Source organism: Choristoneura fumiferana, chromosome 20 (genome assembly GCF_025370935.1).
Source record: "Choristoneura fumiferana chromosome 20, NRCan_CFum_1, whole genome shotgun sequence".
Lineage (NCBI taxonomy): Eukaryota > Metazoa > Arthropoda > Insecta > Lepidoptera > Tortricidae > Choristoneura > Choristoneura fumiferana.
Window position 1 is genome coordinate 14,098,560 of NC_133491.1, and position 18,677 is coordinate 14,117,236.

General features: G+C 37.1%; 1 protein-coding gene across 2 annotated transcripts in view; it reads right to left on the reverse strand.

Annotated features, from left to right (window-relative positions):
- Window positions 1-360: 360 nt before the first annotated feature.
- The window catches only part of mtg (mind the gap), a 99,875-nt gene continuing 81,558 nt past the window's right edge, over window positions 361-18,677 (reverse strand). Inside the window, exons 2-8 of one of the 2 annotated variants that reach the window (XM_074103550.1) lie at window positions 11,390-11,512; window positions 8,158-8,297; window positions 7,057-7,387; window positions 6,378-6,732; window positions 4,848-5,022; window positions 2,565-2,796; window positions 361-2,224 (exon numbers count right to left, since the gene is read on the reverse strand). In XM_074103550.1, coding sequence (XP_073959651.1) covers window positions 1,344-2,224; window positions 2,565-2,796; window positions 4,848-5,022; window positions 6,378-6,732; window positions 7,057-7,387; window positions 8,158-8,297; window positions 11,390-11,512 — 2,237 coding nt within the window. In that variant the 3' untranslated portion in view covers window positions 361-1,343. Of the gene's footprint in view, window positions 2,225-2,564; window positions 2,797-4,847; window positions 5,023-6,377; window positions 7,388-8,157; window positions 8,298-11,389; window positions 11,513-18,677 lie in introns of both variants that reach the window. The other variant, XM_074103549.1, reaches the window with a different exon arrangement.

Sequence of the window (18,677 nt, forward strand, 5' to 3'; positions counted from 1 at the left end):
GGAAAACAATCATCATGATATCAGCATGCATTAATGCATTAATTATTCTTTTGTTGAAATTAATCAGATAAAATTTGCGGTTTTCATACATTGACTCCGTGATTTAATTTCAACAATAGGGTTATAGCATTAGGTTGCCCAATATTAACTGGAATAGGAACACAAATTTTGTATGATGTTCAAAAGTTTACGATGATGATGATGATGATGTACGAGAAAGCATACCCAATAGGAAAAATACTTTGAGATAGGGGGACTTACTTTCCGAGAAATTTATTCCTCTAAAAAAGTGTAAGAAGTGCGCATTTTGCAAAAGAGAATTTTACGAATTAAATTATACCTGGGATAAAAAGACGTTAAGATTGGAAAAGTCATTTAATTATACACTAGAACATACACCGTAATATCACTTGACTGAATCCTTGTTTCCACTAGTTCAAAAATTGAGCAATACTATTGATCACCCTGAAAAAGTATGCACAATCTCATATTTAAGTATAGGTACATAAAGGCTAAAGTCCTGTGGACCTTAATGGCTTAATCATGTAGGGATGACATACGGGTAAGAATTCATATATTTAAACATTCAAAAAATACAAAGAAAAATATCAAAAGCTACTTAGTTCTTGTCAATCGTACACATAATAAAAGAGTTTTATAAAGTTTACGTTATATTAAATAGATACATAATTAAAATAAACTTACATGCTTTTAATTTTTGTATACTTTCTGATATGAGTTCTCGTCAGTCGTCCACATAAAAAAAAGAATTTTATAAAGTTTACTTTATATTAAATAGATACATAATTAAAAAAAAACTTACATACCCTAAGAGGTAGCTTAAGACACTTTCATACAATTTCCTTTTTTGGATGATGATTATCTGTGTCCATTAAAGGAAGGACATTTAAAAGACTACGTTACGTTGGTAAGATAGTTTCAGGTCCCGAATGGCAAATCCTCAAGAAATAGGAGCCCCGCGGGGCGGGGTTCCGTCGAATTGTGGGCAAAGAGTTGTTTGTACGGATGTAGTCAAGCAGTTTTAGACCGTTGGAATGATTTTAGAATTCAAATCGATCAGTTTCTTAGCCTAAGCGGAAAGTACATTGCATAATGTGTATGTTTAATAGTCAAATATGTTTTACCACATTACTCCAGTCTATATGATAATGAATGATTTTATTCTCACCCAACTTCTTTTTCTAGTACTACTAAAAACAAGTTGTGCATCTTTTTGACGGTGACCCTGTACATTGGCTTCACCTACGTATCCGAAGTAAAATAAATAAATAGCAACATTCATATGACACTTAAATTAGTTATTGGCTAAAATTGTATCTACACTACGTCCGCTCTTTACTTCGTAAGTGTTTCTCAGGAGTTACTATTGTAACTGTTTCCTTCTTTATCCTCAAATTTGGTTTTCCAAGAATAGCCTCGTCTAGTTTCTGTATTGTGGCTTTTTGAGTTGGATACTCTCCTACAAGCCTAGCCATAGTCGTTGGCCTAACTATTTGGACTTTTTCATTGTTCACTAAACTCATTTTTGTTCTCTCAGCACTAGATCTGTAAAATCTTTTCACAGGTGGGGAGTTTTCGGTATCTTTTAAAATGCTGGAATCGATTTTATCTAATGTTTCAACTTCATCTGTTAGCTTTTGTTGTTTCGCTGCGGTATCGTTTATTTCTTGTATAGTTTTTATTTCTTGTTTAATTATTTCTACAGAAGATGTGGTTTCTACAGGCTTTATAGTAGTAGTTGTGGTTGTAGTACTTGTTGTAACTGGTTTTGCTGTGGTCGATGTATTCTTCTTTAAAGTCATTCTTCTTCTATGTTTTCTTTCAGTAGATTCTGATGATGATGAAGTCACTCTAATATTTTCAGCAGAACTAACATTTTTATTGAAGTTCAAACCAGCATTCACAGTTATTAGTCTGTACTCTGAGCTTGTTTGCTCTTGTGATTTGGGTGTTACGGTTTTAGAATTGTTAGTAACATTTGACACCTTATAGTTTCTTGTTCCTCTGTAAACTGGAGCAGATTCGTTGTTAGTTCGTTGATTGCTTCTTTCGTCCACAAAAGGTTGCGGAGTTATAATCTGTATAGCGTTAGGGACATTCTCGGCGTCTGTCTGTCTGTTTTGATTCTGATTCTGATTTTGATTGGCTAGAATTGAGATTGCCTCTTTGACACCGTCCATATCTTCGGGGTTTGGCTGCTGATCTGCAAAATAAATTATACGAGATATTAAAACAGAGATTTTTTTTTCGCTTTTTATGCCATATACATATCAAATTATACAGTAAACTTTAACCATGTAACTAGCTACTTCTTTCTGTTATTTGACATCACCTTCTACTAGATTACCCATTCCCTTCATGCCCAATTTCAAAAAGTCTTAAGTGTAAGTTCATACAAAGACCGTAATGCGATGCAACGTGACGCTGCATTTTTAATTGAAGGAATACGTCAACGAGTACTCATTTGACGTATTCTTTTGCTGAAAACTGTAGAGTCGCGTCGCATCTTGGTGTGAAGTGAACGTTGAGTCAATTCTACTTACTGCTTTCATCTTGCATCTCCTTCTTATAGTTAGAGAAGAAAGTGAGCGCCTTCATGAGCTGGTAGCTCTTGGAGACGGGAATGTTCGTATCGTAGAGACGCCTTGAGCTAGCGCAGTCTACGTAGAACCACCAGTTGCATTTTAGGATGGTCTGGTCGAAGAGTGTAGATTCGGGGCAGAGGAAGGATTTCATTACTAGGCCGTCGTCGGTTAGGGCGCAAACGTGGAATACCTGGAAATAGAAAGGTATATGTCACTTTAATAAACCTGAAAGTTTGTGTGGTTGTTACTTCTACAGTTAGCAACGGTGAATGGATTTGGGTGAAATCCTGCAGCCAGTCTAACTTTTAAAGTATTATTATACTTTATTGTTCGAGATGGCCTAATGATTTTTTTTTATTCGACTGGATGGAAAACGAGCAAGTGGGTCTCCTGATGGTAAGAGATCACCACCGCCCATAAACATCTGCAACACCAGGGGTATTGCAGATGCGTTGCCAACCTAGAGGCCTAAGATGGGATATCTCAAGTGCCATTAATTGCACCGGCAGTCTCACTCTCCACGCCGAAACACAACAGTGCAAGCACTGCTGCTTCACGGCAGGATTAGTGAGCAAAATGGTGGTAGCAATCCGGGCGGACCTTGCACAAGGTCCTACCACCTGCGATTTGACGTGACCTATTAAGTAGAGGGTCGTGGGTTCGAGCAAAGCTGGTACAGTCAAGTGCAAAGATATCGGCACGGTCAAAGTTACATAAATATGTATAAACGACTTTATATAAGTACTTAACATTAAAGACGTGTTTACATATTTTTGTAACTTTGGCCGTGTCGATATCTTTGCACGTGTCTTATAGACGACCTTAATGTTAATTGCATTAAATGATGTGTTTGAAGTTCTCAATTTGCACTGGCCCCACATGTGAACTATGGTCCAAGCCCTCTCATTCCTCGAGAAGGCCTGTGCCCCGTAATGAGACGTATATGTATAGGAGCTTTCTAATCACCCTAGAGCTTAACGCTTTCGCTGCCGGCTCCACAAACGCACATGTGCGTTAAAATACGTGCAAATTTGTGACAGCTGTACTTAAAAAAAAAAAAAAAAACTGAATGCGTTAAGTAAAATAGGAACAAGCTTCTAATTTTGAACTGACACTGATTAGTGATTACACTTGGATTACACCAAGTCACATTTTTTATCAGTATCTCTCACGATCAAGTACGATCGCTTCAGACAGGTATGGTATCCCATTGAAAAACATAAATGTAAAAAATACGCCAAGTTTTCGTGTGGCATAAGTTGTGGTATCCGAAAAGTTGTTAGAATAGGAATAGGCATTACATTACTGTTAACAATAAAAAACTACAGAACCTTGATTATTGTACTGTAGTTGATAAGTCTAATAGTTACTACCACTCAAAGGCTAAATATTCAGAAGCAAAACGGCCATGGTCACGAGTCAAGTAGACTAAACCGACCCAAACTGAGCGAATCATTATTTCTTTATCAAAAATAGAGTTCCTAGCGTACCTACCGATAACAAAGTTACTGAGGTAATAAAAAGTGCTCGAATGTGTTCCCCTGAATTCAGTGTAGAATCATTAAGTTTTTTTATGTGAACTTGGCCGGATACACTACCGTGCACCTTGCTCTCTTAAACTGGAGCGGATTTAGCAAAAAGTGGTTTCAGAATTCTAGTCCACTGTTTAAGTATTGAGATCGTTTCTCTGATTGTTGATGTGTTCTGATATTTGTTTTACATTATCGATTTTGCGATCTGAGAGACTTTCACCAAATGAGAGCACTATCATAAATATTAAAAATTAGCAGCCTTAGCAGCAGAGTTGTGTGTAGATCATTTCGAGCACCGTAATCGCTGATCCACTTCTGCTGGTGACTGTAAGTTGACAGCCGAGAGGGCTCCAAATACCTCACGCCGATAAATTCACTGGCTGTCTCACTCTCCACGCCGAAATATAACAGCGCCAGCACTACTGCTTACCAACAGTATTAACTACCACTGATCGTCATAAATCATAGACTAAATTTAGTTAATATCTCTTTAAACAGTGCAACATTAATGCCTAAAGAAATTGACTTTATTTGACCTCAAAAAGTTAGCGGAATTCGCCATGCTTTCAATGTAATTGAAAGCCAGGACTTCTATAATATACATAAATATCACTCTGATAAATATGCATGCAAAAGTGAACTATAAAACATTATGATTATCCTAAATTCAATTTTCAGTTAATAACTTAACATCTGAGTTCAATCTTACCATACACCCAAGGCTCTCATCCCCATACAAGCCAGGGAAGTACTTCTGGTCTCCACAGTGGAAGCTGGTGTCCGGCAAATCCACTTTGGACTGGAAGTGGTCGTCAAAGTTCTTTTCATAACCGATGGGGTAGTACTCTTTAGGGGCGTTCATCACTTTGCCTGATGTTGGGAACCTGAAATTACGGAAAGTAAAGACCTAAGAGGAAGTTAATTATAAATACATCCGTTAAGTAACGTTAACTGTTAAATAGTGATCCGTGTTCTTAGCTAGAAACCCACTGACAACGGAGGCGGAGCGGTGCGGCGCGGCGCGGAGGTGGTACCGGTTGTAATGTTCTAACTAACATGAAAGAGGCCATACAAAAAATCGCAGCGGGCGCGCGAGAATGCATACAAATTTCAATTCTCGTCTCGCCCCGCCTCGTCTTGCCTCGCCGGTGGGAAAACCACCTTTTGAATTGTCAAAGCAACATTTTCAATATCACTAGTTTTGGTATTGAAAATATTTTTTAATTGCTTTTGTTTTAAAACGTTACATGTATTCTTATGCTGATCCTTCTTATCCAAGATTTTCTTTCAACATCGTTTTATTTTATAACTATCACAAGCTTTTTTTTATTATAATGAGAAGGAGGCAAACGAGCAACGGGATCATCTGATGAGAAATGATTTGGCACGGCCCATAATGCCAACACCTTAAGGAGAAGTCACTGTACTGTTGCCGGCCATTAAAGGAAGTTTAAACCCTTTTCTTCAAACTCCCGATGTCATAATTGTCAGGAACTACTGCTGACGGAATTCGATTCCATTATTTCACTGTACGTGGCAGGAAGTACCGAAAGAAACTTACAGTGGTCTACCATTCATCAAGATGGTGACGATGAAATATTCTAGTTCATTGATATAGAGCTCCGCAAAGTAACGCCTGTATTATTAAATTACTAGCCGTTACCCGCGAGTCCATCGCAACTCGCTTATAGCTATCCTGCGGGAACTACTATGCTAAACAAACGCATAAACTTACAAACTTTCGCATTTATAATACTAGCGTTTACCCGCGGCTTCGCACGCGTAAATCATTAGATGCAGCAGTTGAATTGAAATTCCGGGATTTTTTTTAATTCTCGTGGGAATTCCCTAAAATTACATCGTGGTTTTCATTGACGTTATATTATAACAACCATGCCAAATTTCATGACTACACCCAGCGGTTGTTATTTCCCTATCCCGTGGGAATAACGGAATAAAAAGTAGCCTATAGTTATTCCAGATGTCCAGCTATATACGTACCGAATTTCATGACTCTAAGAACAGCGGTAGTTATTTCAAGATTTTATCCCTATCCCGTGGGAATATCGGAATAAAAAGTATCCTATGTTTTAGTCTTGTTTTAATCCAGGTTATAAACTAACTTTTTGCTAAACTTCATTCAAATCCGTCCAGCCGTTTCAGCGTGAAGAAGTAACAAACATACTCACTCACTCACTTTCACATTTATAATATTAGTAGGATTTACTATAGAACATACCTAGCAGTTTTCTGAGTGACTTGCGCCACAACTATTTCCGGTTCAGGTTCTGGTTGGAACACGACCGGCGCCTCCGTAGTCGTGGTTGTCGTGGTCGTCGTGGTCGTCGTCGGGAGCGGAACATTCGCGTACTTGTTCAACAGCTGCTGCTGCCTCAAAGCTATCGCCGCTTCCACCGCCTCCATCGATATGTTACCGGCTTTAGCTAACTCTACTATCTTGGAGTTAATGTCTTCCTTGTTGAATTTCAGGGTAACGTCGTCTCCGTAGCCAGTAATGGAATTGTAATCATCGACCTTTTTTGTATTGTACACGGGATAACTCGCCATATCTTGGATTTGTTGAGGAGCAGGGTCTACAAAGTTAGAAATAGGATTGGTGTTGTGGAACGAAAGAGTGTTTTGGTTGAAAGAGTAAGGTGTTTTAGAAAATGGAACGATTTGGTTTGAGTTCATTAAAACTGGTGCGGGTATGATTGTCATGCCAGCTTGAGTCGGAGGAGCCGCCACTGGCATTGGGATGAATGGGTTTAGAGTAGTTGGTACGGAGTAGAGTTTTGGAGTGTTGACTATGATGGGAGCTGGTGTGATTCTGTAGAGTGGCTGTATCATATGTGACGCGGTCATCTGTGATACCATTTTGGATACTTGTTCGTGTGATACGTGTGGGTAATTCTCACTTTGGTATGCCATTCCGGGTCCTTTGGCTTGCGGGGTTGGGGTGTAGACCTTGGTTGCTGCTATAGGGATGACACTTAGCGTTTCGTCTTTTGGAGGTAGTGGTTTAAATGGTGGTACGCCCATGCGGAATGGTTTCGCTATTGTGACGGTAGGGTTGACTCGTGTCAACCTGGTAGGAGCTTCAACGGTGGGGCTTGGCACGACGATGGGTCTCATGGTTGTAGAGGCTCTTCTATGTAGAGTTGCTAGCCGGTCCATGGCGGATTGGTTGGGACGGCTGGGCTGTGGCGGTGGCGGGCGCATCATGATTCTGTTTTGTTTACCGCGTTTCTAAAATCATTAAAATTAATATTATTGTGAGGGTTAATCACATCACTAAGAAAAGTTTTCAGTTCATTATTCAGTATGTACCCGAATAAAGTGACTAAGTAATAAGAGATAATGCCAATAATCCAACAACGTTTTTTTTTTCGATTCTGAATACAATTGACATCATCAAGCATCTTGCCGGCTATATAAATTGGAGTTCTTTTTCAGTCCAGATGTCAAGGCTCTATGGTTTTATTAGGTGCTTTTCATGCCTGATGAGAAAGTTATGTGTAGTTCATCTTAGTTTATTTGTGAACAAAGTCAAAAGAAGCTCTTAGATTTCTATTCCATTACCCTGTAGGGAAAATAATTCGGAGTAAATCTTATAGTAAAGGAATGCCAACTGTCCAGAAGCCTTATCATTTTCATCAGTTCTGTTTGCCACACGGCATAAAACGAGGGTGCCCTCACCTGATGAGCGCATTAAACAATACGGCCCCAGATGATGTGGACTGAAGGTGTCCTTGCTGTCAGCCGTACCGTGCAAGTGGTGAAACTCAACAGCTGGTATATAAGGTTGAACAGCTCTTGAGAGCACTCGCCATAATAAATGCGATAGAAAATGTAAAGGAAAGTGATTTTAAAGATTATGTACCTCATAGTATAATAAACCTGGATAACTCACGTCTCAACTCGAGTTTATTAAACGTTCGTTTGAAACGTGGTCCGAGTTTGTTTTACATAATATTATGAGTGAGTCTTACGGTAGTGTTTTGTTCAAAATTACGTACCTCCTGTTTGCCAGCCGGTCTGCTTGCATCAGCTATGACGTTGAGTGGTGCCCCATTCTTCACGCTGACTGACCGCCGCCGACTCGGGTCCAAATTGGTGAGAGACTGCTCAAAGCCGAGCTCGTCTCCTAAGCTAAACCCTGGAAATTGAGAGAGAGGGGCATTTAATAAAGGATATTATTAATAATAGGTAAAAATCTAAAATTTGTTGAAGAACTAAAGTCACCGTCCTAGATGTAAAAATATGCAAGTTGAAGTGGCAATGGGTGGGCCACATCGCTCGAAGAACAGATACCGTCGGGGGAGAAAAGTTCATGAGTGGCAACCGCGAACCGGGACGAAAAGTTGGCAGGCCTCCCACTAGGTGGACCGACGACATCGTGAGAATTGGTGGACGCAAGTGGCAAGTTGTCGCTCATTGTGCCGTTCTAATGGGGAGGTCTTTGTTCAGCAGTGGACGTCTTCCGGCTGATGATAATGACGATTATTTTTATTATTAAAAATAATCGGTTTATGATGAAATTAATTTAAATATGGATACTAATTATAATTCACCAACGCCAATATCTGGCAAAGCGCGTGCAAAAATATCTGATACGACTCGACTCTATTCCTTGGGTCGATAGGACGTGTCAGATATATTTGCACGCTGCAGATATTAATACAGGTAACTGTACTCAAATACTACTCTATTTTTTCCGGATGAATTGCTGTTTTCAAGGAAAGTGCTTCTTACGTTAATAAGAGCAGCATATGCAAGAAAATAAAACTGTAAATAATAAAATGGAACACCGGACACTTGCACAGCGATACGAATCGCCTTTTATTATTAGTAGTTATTAATTTTCTCCTTGAGTAACTTTACGTGCTAGAAACTCGGCTGTTATATCAATAATGAGAGGAAATTTACTTTCAAAAGATGCTGCGCCTACGGCCTTGATACAGATAATTAAATTATGTACTAACGTGCGTGTATTGTGACTAAATTATATACAGCCAGCTTAGTATGACTAATTCATAAACAGTGAAGTCTCAAAATAATTATTCGGATAAAGTTATACAACAATGCAGATTATTTTTCTTTAGTTATTTAGGTTGATTTGAGTGGAATGTTTTATATTTTTAGTATTTTTTCATCTAGAGGTTGTTCTCAAAGTCATTGCCAGAGCGGAACTGGTTTGATAATAGTTAAGTATTAAACTTTAAAAAAATCAGACTTTTCGCTGATAATGATAACCTTGTCGCTGACGCTTCATATTTGAGCTTTCAGAATACAGTGACGAGGTTCTAAAGCGTAAATATTCTTTGAACGTCGATTGTACCTCAGTATCTTCCAAATACTCTCTTACCTTTGTACAGTCACCAGCACCAATATCTGACACAACAAAGCGTGCATTAATATCTGATAAGACTCTATTTTTAAGGCCGGTAGGACGTGTCAAAAAAAATTGCATGCTCCGCAATATAATAAAATAATAAATTAATTTATTTTATTTATTTGTATAGGTAGTGCTACGAGAATAAAATTGAACTGAATGATTACACACCGAGCTGAATGAAGAACTGGTTGCATAAAAGGAGAATGAATGAAATGAATGAGTGAATGTCAATGTCCCGGTGTCATTACATGACTTATTCTTGTGTGCGTGATCTCAACACTGATGGCACTACCTATATACCTTTTAGTTTCTTGGCACATTTGCGAAAACCACAAAAACCATAGCATTGCACTCAACCGTCAATGTCAATGGGCCTGTAGATACTTCCTAGTAACAATAACTTCTTTTACTGCAAATCGCTTACGGCTACAATCTACTACGGCGTCTATAACTGCTCGGGTAAGGTTTGGATTTGTGCATCAACGGCGTAGAAAGGTGATCAAATATGCATTGGCACCGGGTTCTACTTTCGAGTGTAATTGTGATGCGACATTGACCACGTATTGTATAGTGTAGGTTTATGTGTTTATTTACTGAGGTCACGACCGATATAATACTTATACAAAGCTATAAACTTGAGTAAATCTTTGTTTGACACCCCATTGAGTAGGGTCAGCGTCATAAAGTACGTAGCAATCAAGATCACCTGATACTTGAAAACATCCAAATAGTCATTAACATTGACCCAATCAAAGTGATCAAATTGCTCAGGCCGCTCATCGTGTACAAATGTACTGGAGCATACTTGGTAACATTCAAGCCGATATTAAGTATCGTAATTTCCACACCCACTGGTAGCGTACCTAGGAGCCAAAATATTCAAAAGTATGGGACACGCTAGAAAACTAAGCTTTATTTCAAATATAATAAGGCTTAAAAGTATGGACACGCTAGAAAACTTTAATCTCGGGCTTAATCTCGGGTTGAGTGTGAAATAAATTAACACGTCATAAGATTCGAACTTTTAGTTTTCAAAATCACCGAGAAGAGTACCAACTTGTCAGTGATCGTTTATCTCTTTCATTTGGAGCCTGGCGGCTTTTTTCGCATGTTTTATTTATACTGTCACAATTCCGGATTTAACGGATTTCTTTTTAAATATGGCTTGAATTTTCCAGTATAATAACATTATAAAAGTTTTTTTTTTACTTTAAAACGCAATGACATGTACATTTGGCACCATGAGACTGAAAATGGACCATTTCCAAGTATTTGGTGATCTTAACTGCTATGTACTATATGACGCTGACTGTACTTAGGTACAGTTTAACTAGAATTTTAATGTCACTCGGGAATCGTCGGTTTTCTTCGTTTTCCTAAAGATTTAAATGAGAAAGAAAAAGATTTTTTTCTTGCTTATTAAAAGATATCTACTTCTCATTTGGTCTAATATCAATTTCAAGAAAAGATACATCCGCGTAAGTAGTCGTTTTTTTATAATGTTCAATTCATGTTCATATCGATACGTCTGACGCGAGTTGCTTTAATGTATTTAGGTAGATACGTTTTATTGCCTTTTTTTTAAAGAGTGTATCCACATTTACACTGTTTACTAAGTAGTAGGTGTGCCAAGTTTATTATGTTCCAACAAGCTAATACCAAAACAATACCGGTAGTTATAAAAAAGTATAACTTAATCTTGTGATAATAGTAATATAAATATAACATTTGCATGCTACTTTAAGCAGACTGTGGAGGTCTATCCGAAGTTTGTAATACCAACCTACTGTAATCCATTTTCAGTAAATAAAGTATTTTTTTTATCTTATCATATAATAAAGGGAAGTTCTTACCTATACTAGCATGTGCCTTGAGTCCTCCAAGGTTTCTCACTCTGAATAGCCCCGACTTCTTGAAAGCGCAGTTGATCTTGAACCCGAAGTCGGACTCCAGCACGCAAGTCGGTTGCGCCATTTCTGAAAAGACAAGATTCCGTATTGAAAATGAGAGCTGTTTAATACTATTAGCTAGAAAGGAGAAGTGTTTTTCGAGCGCATTATTATGATCTGCAATGATATGACGGCAGGGCCCAGTTTCTCAAAGTATATGGTCAGTGATTAGTTTTATTTTCTCATTCAATTTACGAAACAAATCACTAAATATTATTAGACTTCTAAGCTTTGAGAAACAGGGCCCAGATAGTTCAGTTACATATTAAGACTGAGCACCCCTGTAAAGGTTTTCGATCGGATTTTTTATTCAAAATGTAATCACGCCTTTGACGTGGTGCTAAAATCCTGAAAAACATTTACAGAGATTAATAGTAAAGAAAGAAGGAAAGAAAATACATTTATTTAACGCCATAAAAACATCACAATTAACATACAAGAGAACAAAGACAAGACATACGTAATACTAAATAGGTCCCCACTCGGTATAAAACTAAGACTTACCCCCTATTTCACCATCCATTGACTAAATTTATTTGACGGATAAATGTGATGCCGTCTCTGTTTGTTTTGTTCGAATAGAGACGGCATCAAATGTGTGGTGGTGAAACAGCCCCTATAAGCCAACCACCTGCCTAAATATTCCGGATACATTTTCAAACATGCTGTACAGGTATTCAATTAGGAGGACTCGATAAAATAATTTGAAGAAACCTGAGCGTCTGTTAGCAATAAAAGTGGAGCAAACACAAACTTTCGCCTTTCCAATTGATAAGGATATCCGTTCACAGATTTTCGTGACGTCTTAGTGACTAATACCAATGTCATGGAATTTGAGTCACATGTCGTCGAAGTAAGAAGTAAGTATATCCAGAAGCCTAATTGTCAAATACGGTAACGTTCGCGATCACGTTCACCGTCTCTTTTTACCCTCGTCTTTTACCATATGACAGAAAGAAGTGGTGAAAACGATTATGATTCCAAGTGTGAAACAACGAAAGAACGAAAGTCACCGACGTTGCTCAAAGAATTAGTTCGCTGAAGTGGCGTTGGGCTGGCCACGTCTGTCGCAGGACCGACGAATGGTGGAGCAGACGAGTCCTCGAATGGAGACCGTCCTGAGGCACGGTGGACGGACGACCTTAAAAGGGTCGCTGGCGGCGGATGGATGCGAAGGGCTGAAGACAGTGTTGTAGCGCGCCATGAAAGAGGCCTATGTCCAGCAGTGGACTGCTGTAGGCTGATGATGATGATGATGTCTAACGCTCTGACGGTCGTGATCGCATTCGCCATCTCTTTCTGCCCTCATCCTACACCATGGGATGGAAAGAAGTAGTGAAACCCATAACGATTCCAAGAGTGCTGGACAATAAGGCCTCCGGTATGGTTACGCTAATTTTTTTAGGTCCTTACTGTTTCTAGAAGGGAGAAGTGTGAATTTTCACAATTACACTTTTTTAATTGTATGAATTTGTACAATAAGGCCTTTCAGAGTGTTGGCAACTCGCTTGAACATTATCATAAATTAAAACAGCCTCTTAAAATCAATTAAAAACGCGAAATATCTTCCAAGGGTAATCAAAGAGGACTATATAATATCCATTGGTATAAAACTGTGCCCTAAATTACACGTCAACTGTCAGGTCTTCAATTAAAAGCTATAAATAGCGCTTTTGTGTTCTAATGCTAGAATGTCCGTGACTAGTTCAGGATACGGCCGTAGCTCTAAGGTTTATTGACCTAGATTTCTCTCAGCCTACAAGGCGAGGCCATCTAGGATCAATGTTTTGTTAGCTAAGACATAGATAGAATTAAGAGCATAGAAGTTGGGTAGCAACGAATGGTAAGAACAAAAAGGATATTTAAATAAAATAATACCTCTGAAATAATTGTCCCGTGATTTGTGCGTGCAAGGTTTTTTTATTGACATTAATAATACACACCTGGTATGAAAGAAATAACGTTTAATAAATTTTAAAATATACACGAAAGTACTTAAAAACTATTAAGTACTTTATAGCATGTACAAACTTAACATTCAAATCAATGAAGACAATAGCATGACCCCAATATTTTTTTTTTATAAATTAATAAATAATTGTTTTTGGACAAAATGCATTTGCTTTATTCTCCACCACATACTCATTATAGTAAAAAGGCATTTAGGAGTAGGTCAGTAACTTGGAATTATAGAAATACAGGATTCTAAATAGAAATAGGTCGGTGTAAATGTTTGCAATATTATTACGACTAACCCTACAACTTTTATTTATAATTTTAATTTTAAAACAAGATCACTATAATTTTTCAACCGCTGCAACTGCTGCTGTGCTGTGGTACTCATAAACTTTAATCATAAATGTAAAAAATTGTAATTACTTTTTATCCTTTACTACAACTGACTAGCTATGTTTTAATACTAATTGTAGCAGTCGCTGTTGTAGTCTATAGACGTCAACGCATGTTACCTGAAATCTCCTACTTAGGAGCAAATTACGGTTTGTAAAGATGGTATAACTAATATGTGATCACCTTAGTTAATTTATTGTTCTAATTTAGAGGATACAAATTCTAATTCCGTTTTTTCTGGTACCTGTACTATTATCTTGTACCGCAGTCAATCATGTTTGGACATTCCTCACTACCTTAACAGAGTTCCCTGCAGGAGTCGAATCATGTTTTTTAGCAAGTCATCTATTTTTATGAATACTAAATATGTAAAAAAATTGTAATTACTCCTTTACACAACTCAGCGTTTTAATACTAATGACTTCGTGTACTAGTCTATAGTACGTCAAAGCACGTCGCAACGGGAAACTCCTACTTAGTTCAAATTACGTGATGTAAAGATGTATAACTCTACGTGATACTTCTACGCGTACCTTAATGTTACCTCGGTTACTCAACGCGGTTTCTATTAGACCGATTTCTCTGGACCGTCCTCACCGTATAACACAATATGTTGACATTCCTCGTTGACTACAACAGGTTCCCTGTCTCAGGAGTCGAATATGATTTGTGAAGTCAGTTTTATCCTATTTTGATACACAAATGGGTCTGACACGTTCTAGAATGAAATGTGATTCGATAAGCATTCTGTGAAAGTGGAAAATTTTTATGCGTGAAAACAGATGTGCGTCTGTGTGTAGCTACCTACCTATCTTGTACACGTGGTGCAAAGGAGTACAGTCACCAGAACAAATATCTGACACACAAGCGTGCATAAATATCTGATACGACTCTTTCTAGGGCCAGAAGGACGTTCAGATATTTTTGCACGCTCTTGTCTACTAGGAAACGGCTAAATAAATTAAATATTTTAAGTAAATAAACTAAAGATTATAAAACTCGTGGTATATTAATTTTGAATGTAACGTAGTGAAATCACAAATAAGTATATTCAGATGAACTCAGAGGTGTGAGATGAGACCGGGACCCACAACCCTCTGCTTGAGTCAAATTACTAGACTACAGTAGCTTTTAAAAATGAATTAAATATTCATAGACCTTCACAGTAGCGTTACCAACATGTCACGAACGCAACTTCTAACCAAACAATGCAAACGTTGCGCATTTTCTTCAATAGTTTACAGTATTTGCAATAAATTATGTGCCTTCTAAAGTATGTAATAAATTATGCAGTAAATACAGCGTTTTTTTGATTTCAACAGGCTGCTCATTTACAATCGTTTAGCTAATATTTTTGCAATACTTTGTTCTGAAAATACCTGTAGTTTTTGCTACAAGTATACAATACACGAAATTAATAACTGCTAAATGACGATATTAACTTCACGCATAACGGATTAAAGATCAACGAAGTTTTTTTATTCATAGCGAATCGGATAAGAATGGTTTTGGTTTGTTTTTTACTCTTTATCATCAAAAAGGGAATAAAAATGCAAAGTACAAAGCAAGGCCTACCTACCTACCTAACCTAACCTATACTTTATATGCCCCTTTGTACTTTGCAACTTTTTTCACACATCCACAAACGCGCTCCTATGAGTGTAGGCGGAGGCATAAAAGTTTAAGGCGTGGACACATGACTGTAGTCAATTTTCTAAAAAACTACTGAATCGATTTAAATCTGCAGTTTTGCACTATATTGGTATCATTCCAGGAAAGGTTCTAAGTAGTCAGTAGTCAGTAGCCATTATTAATCTGCTTCCAAATGTCTGAAATTTTGATTTTCGTAACGAGTTTTTTGAACCGTAGGTAGGTAGGTTGCATTTAGTTTATCTGAAGATATTATTAAATAAAATAAACTATTTTTTTACGATCCAGTTTAAACTTCGAAGATAGTGTCAATGACCTTGTAGTATACTGAGCGGCAAAAAATCCGGCCCTCAAATGTATGCAGCAACAGGTTATTTCTGTATGTAGAATGGGCCAAATTTTTTCCGCTGAGTATAATTAATATAATCTTAGTATCGACATGATTGAAATCGCATTGAAACGATACGCCATGTCTCTATTACTCAAAGAATGTCGAAACAGGTAAACAATATTCGTATGTCACGATTCTGGTCAGCCGGATGTTTGGGAGAAAGCTTGCGGACAGTACGGCCAGCAGCGGCAATTATGGGGGCTATAATTTTTTTTGCTGCTCTTACCTTTTATGAGAAATAGAAACGGAAACCAGCCCAAGGTGAGTGAAGTGACATTGTTTCTTACGATTATAAAGGTCTTTTAAAGTATATGTTTTGTCAGTGGTTAATGATCACAGTTATAATACATACGATATTTTGCTACGAAATTATGACGCTACGAAAGGTACATGTCTATATGTTTTGAAAGCCGTGGTAGGCTAGTGGTTTGACCTGTGGCCTCTTCAACTGTGGGTCGTGGGTTCAAGCCTTGGCCCATACGTCTAAATTTTTGCGAATTGATGTGCGAAATTTGTTATAGCTTTCTCTGCTGTCGCTACCTGTAGCGCTGTCGTAACTTCAAAGTAATGTCAGTGGGCATCAAGATGTTAAACTACCCGTAAGCTCTAACTTAATATTTCTAGAATGTAACACATCCTGGTTGCATTAGATATCATTTAAGGTGGATAGATACAGAACGTACCTAATTACTTGAAAAAAAATATTTTTTTTTTATTTCAGTAACATAAGGTGACAAAGGCTGGTGCCTACTTTAGCTTAAATTCCCTTAAAAAGATTACATGTACGTGTAGTTTCATTGAGATGGCGGTAACTAGGTACATTTCATCACATGTGTACCTATTCTTAAATGCTACCGAAGGGCGTTCAATGTCTTAAATCTAAAATCTTAATTCTTGTTACATGCAGTCATTAACATTGCTTTGCGTAACATCACAGTGCATTTTTTTTAAATTGCGTAGTTTCAATGCCCTTAAGTAAACCTATACAAGAATATAAGTCCATTTTCGGAAAAAAAAAACAAATGATAAAATCTAGTTCGTAAATGAATCTAGAATATTTGAAAAGTAACCACCTAATAATCCAACCGGGTTAATTCGACTGAACTCGCCTAGTAAATGGGCATTTTTACTTTAAATGACGCATTTTTTTTTTCAGAATTAAGTACTTCTGATTTCTTCCAGAATCACGAGCACTATTGATTTTTGACGAAGAAAAAAATGTCCCCAATATTCCATAAAATTTTGAAGTGTCAATTTCATAACGACCCTTAAACTGTATGAAAAAAAGTCACAAAACTGACAAAAAAATAAGGATACTTTTTTCTTCATCTAAATCAATACTGCTCGTGATTCTGAGTAAGGAAAACCAAAAATTACCTTATTCTGAAAAATAATTTTTGCTGACTGTACTTTTTGTTGCCTGTACCAAATTTCAAGTCGATGCCATTAACCGTTGAAGAGTTCCGTCCTGCGGAGACGATCCTGGCTGGACTATCAGGATGTCACTACCAGATTTTATTGTATTGTCACGCAATTTACGTAAGTATGCCAAATTTTAAGACAATCCGTCAAGCAATCCGACTACTAGAAGTGGGTCAAATTTAACTTGCAAGATTTGACCCGCACATACATACGTATACATTAAACATACATTGCAAGCTAAAAAGCTTTTAAAATGCCTAAACAGTACTGTCATTTAACCCCCCCCCCCGAATTATTTTTACCGAATAAAATTTTAATTTTTCAATAAAAAGACGTATTAAAAAAGCGGATGACTTATAAAAATCGGTCAAGTTAAATAAATTAAATTAGAAAATGGTAGGTAATTACTGCAGTTAATTAAGAAGGAAATGTTGGCCACAATTGATCGAGTCTACGTTGTGAATAGTAAACAACCACTTTAGTAAAATAGTATGTCTATCAATAAAAATAACTAACTAATAAACTCTATTGAATAAAGAACAAAGATCTAAACGTAAAGGTAAAGAATACCAATGTCATGAGGAAATGCTCACTATATTACGAAAATTAAACATTGTGTTCATGAATTCGTAAACTAAAGGTGATTATAATGAAATAAGCAATTATGCTTGTAATCAAGGCTAGGGCCCACCTCCGCCCTGGAGTTTTCTCCAGGCACCAACCAAAGCTGTTTCTAATCGTTCCATAGACCCTATAAGACTCCAACAAATAAATCAGTTGATTTACTTGTCTAAAAAATAAGTTATGTAATGTTATTCAAAGGGAAAGAGGACGCAAGAAACAGGTTTACTAGGTCTCTAATTGCCCTATGCTGACCTTTCATATAGGTTCAGGAGGAAAACTACTTTAATAGTTATTTGGGTGTTTCTTTATTTTACTAAACGCGTTTAATTATTTATTTAATGTTTCCAATCAACCCTGGTTTCAAATGTAAGGGGATCTAAGAATTGCAAAATATATACACCCAATTCAACTCAAAGTTGAGCAATTATAAAAAATAATATTCTCACAATTAAGTTCAAAGTTTAAGATAATTTTAGTCAGTAATCTGTCATTAACTGAGACTGACTTGTATTTGCGTATGATTTGCAAGTTGCAATTAATAAAATAAAATAATAATCAGTCGTTGACCAAAATATTTATATATAAGTGTCAGAAGTAGTTATTCTTCCATGGTTTGGTAAAGATAACTGTGGATCGCTTTTGGTCGTATCCTAATTTAATTGTTATTAAATATTGGCAAGTATTCATTTGCATGTATTCATTCTCAGCAAATGAAAGATTTTAAAATGTAATTTAAATGTAATAACAAAAAACCAA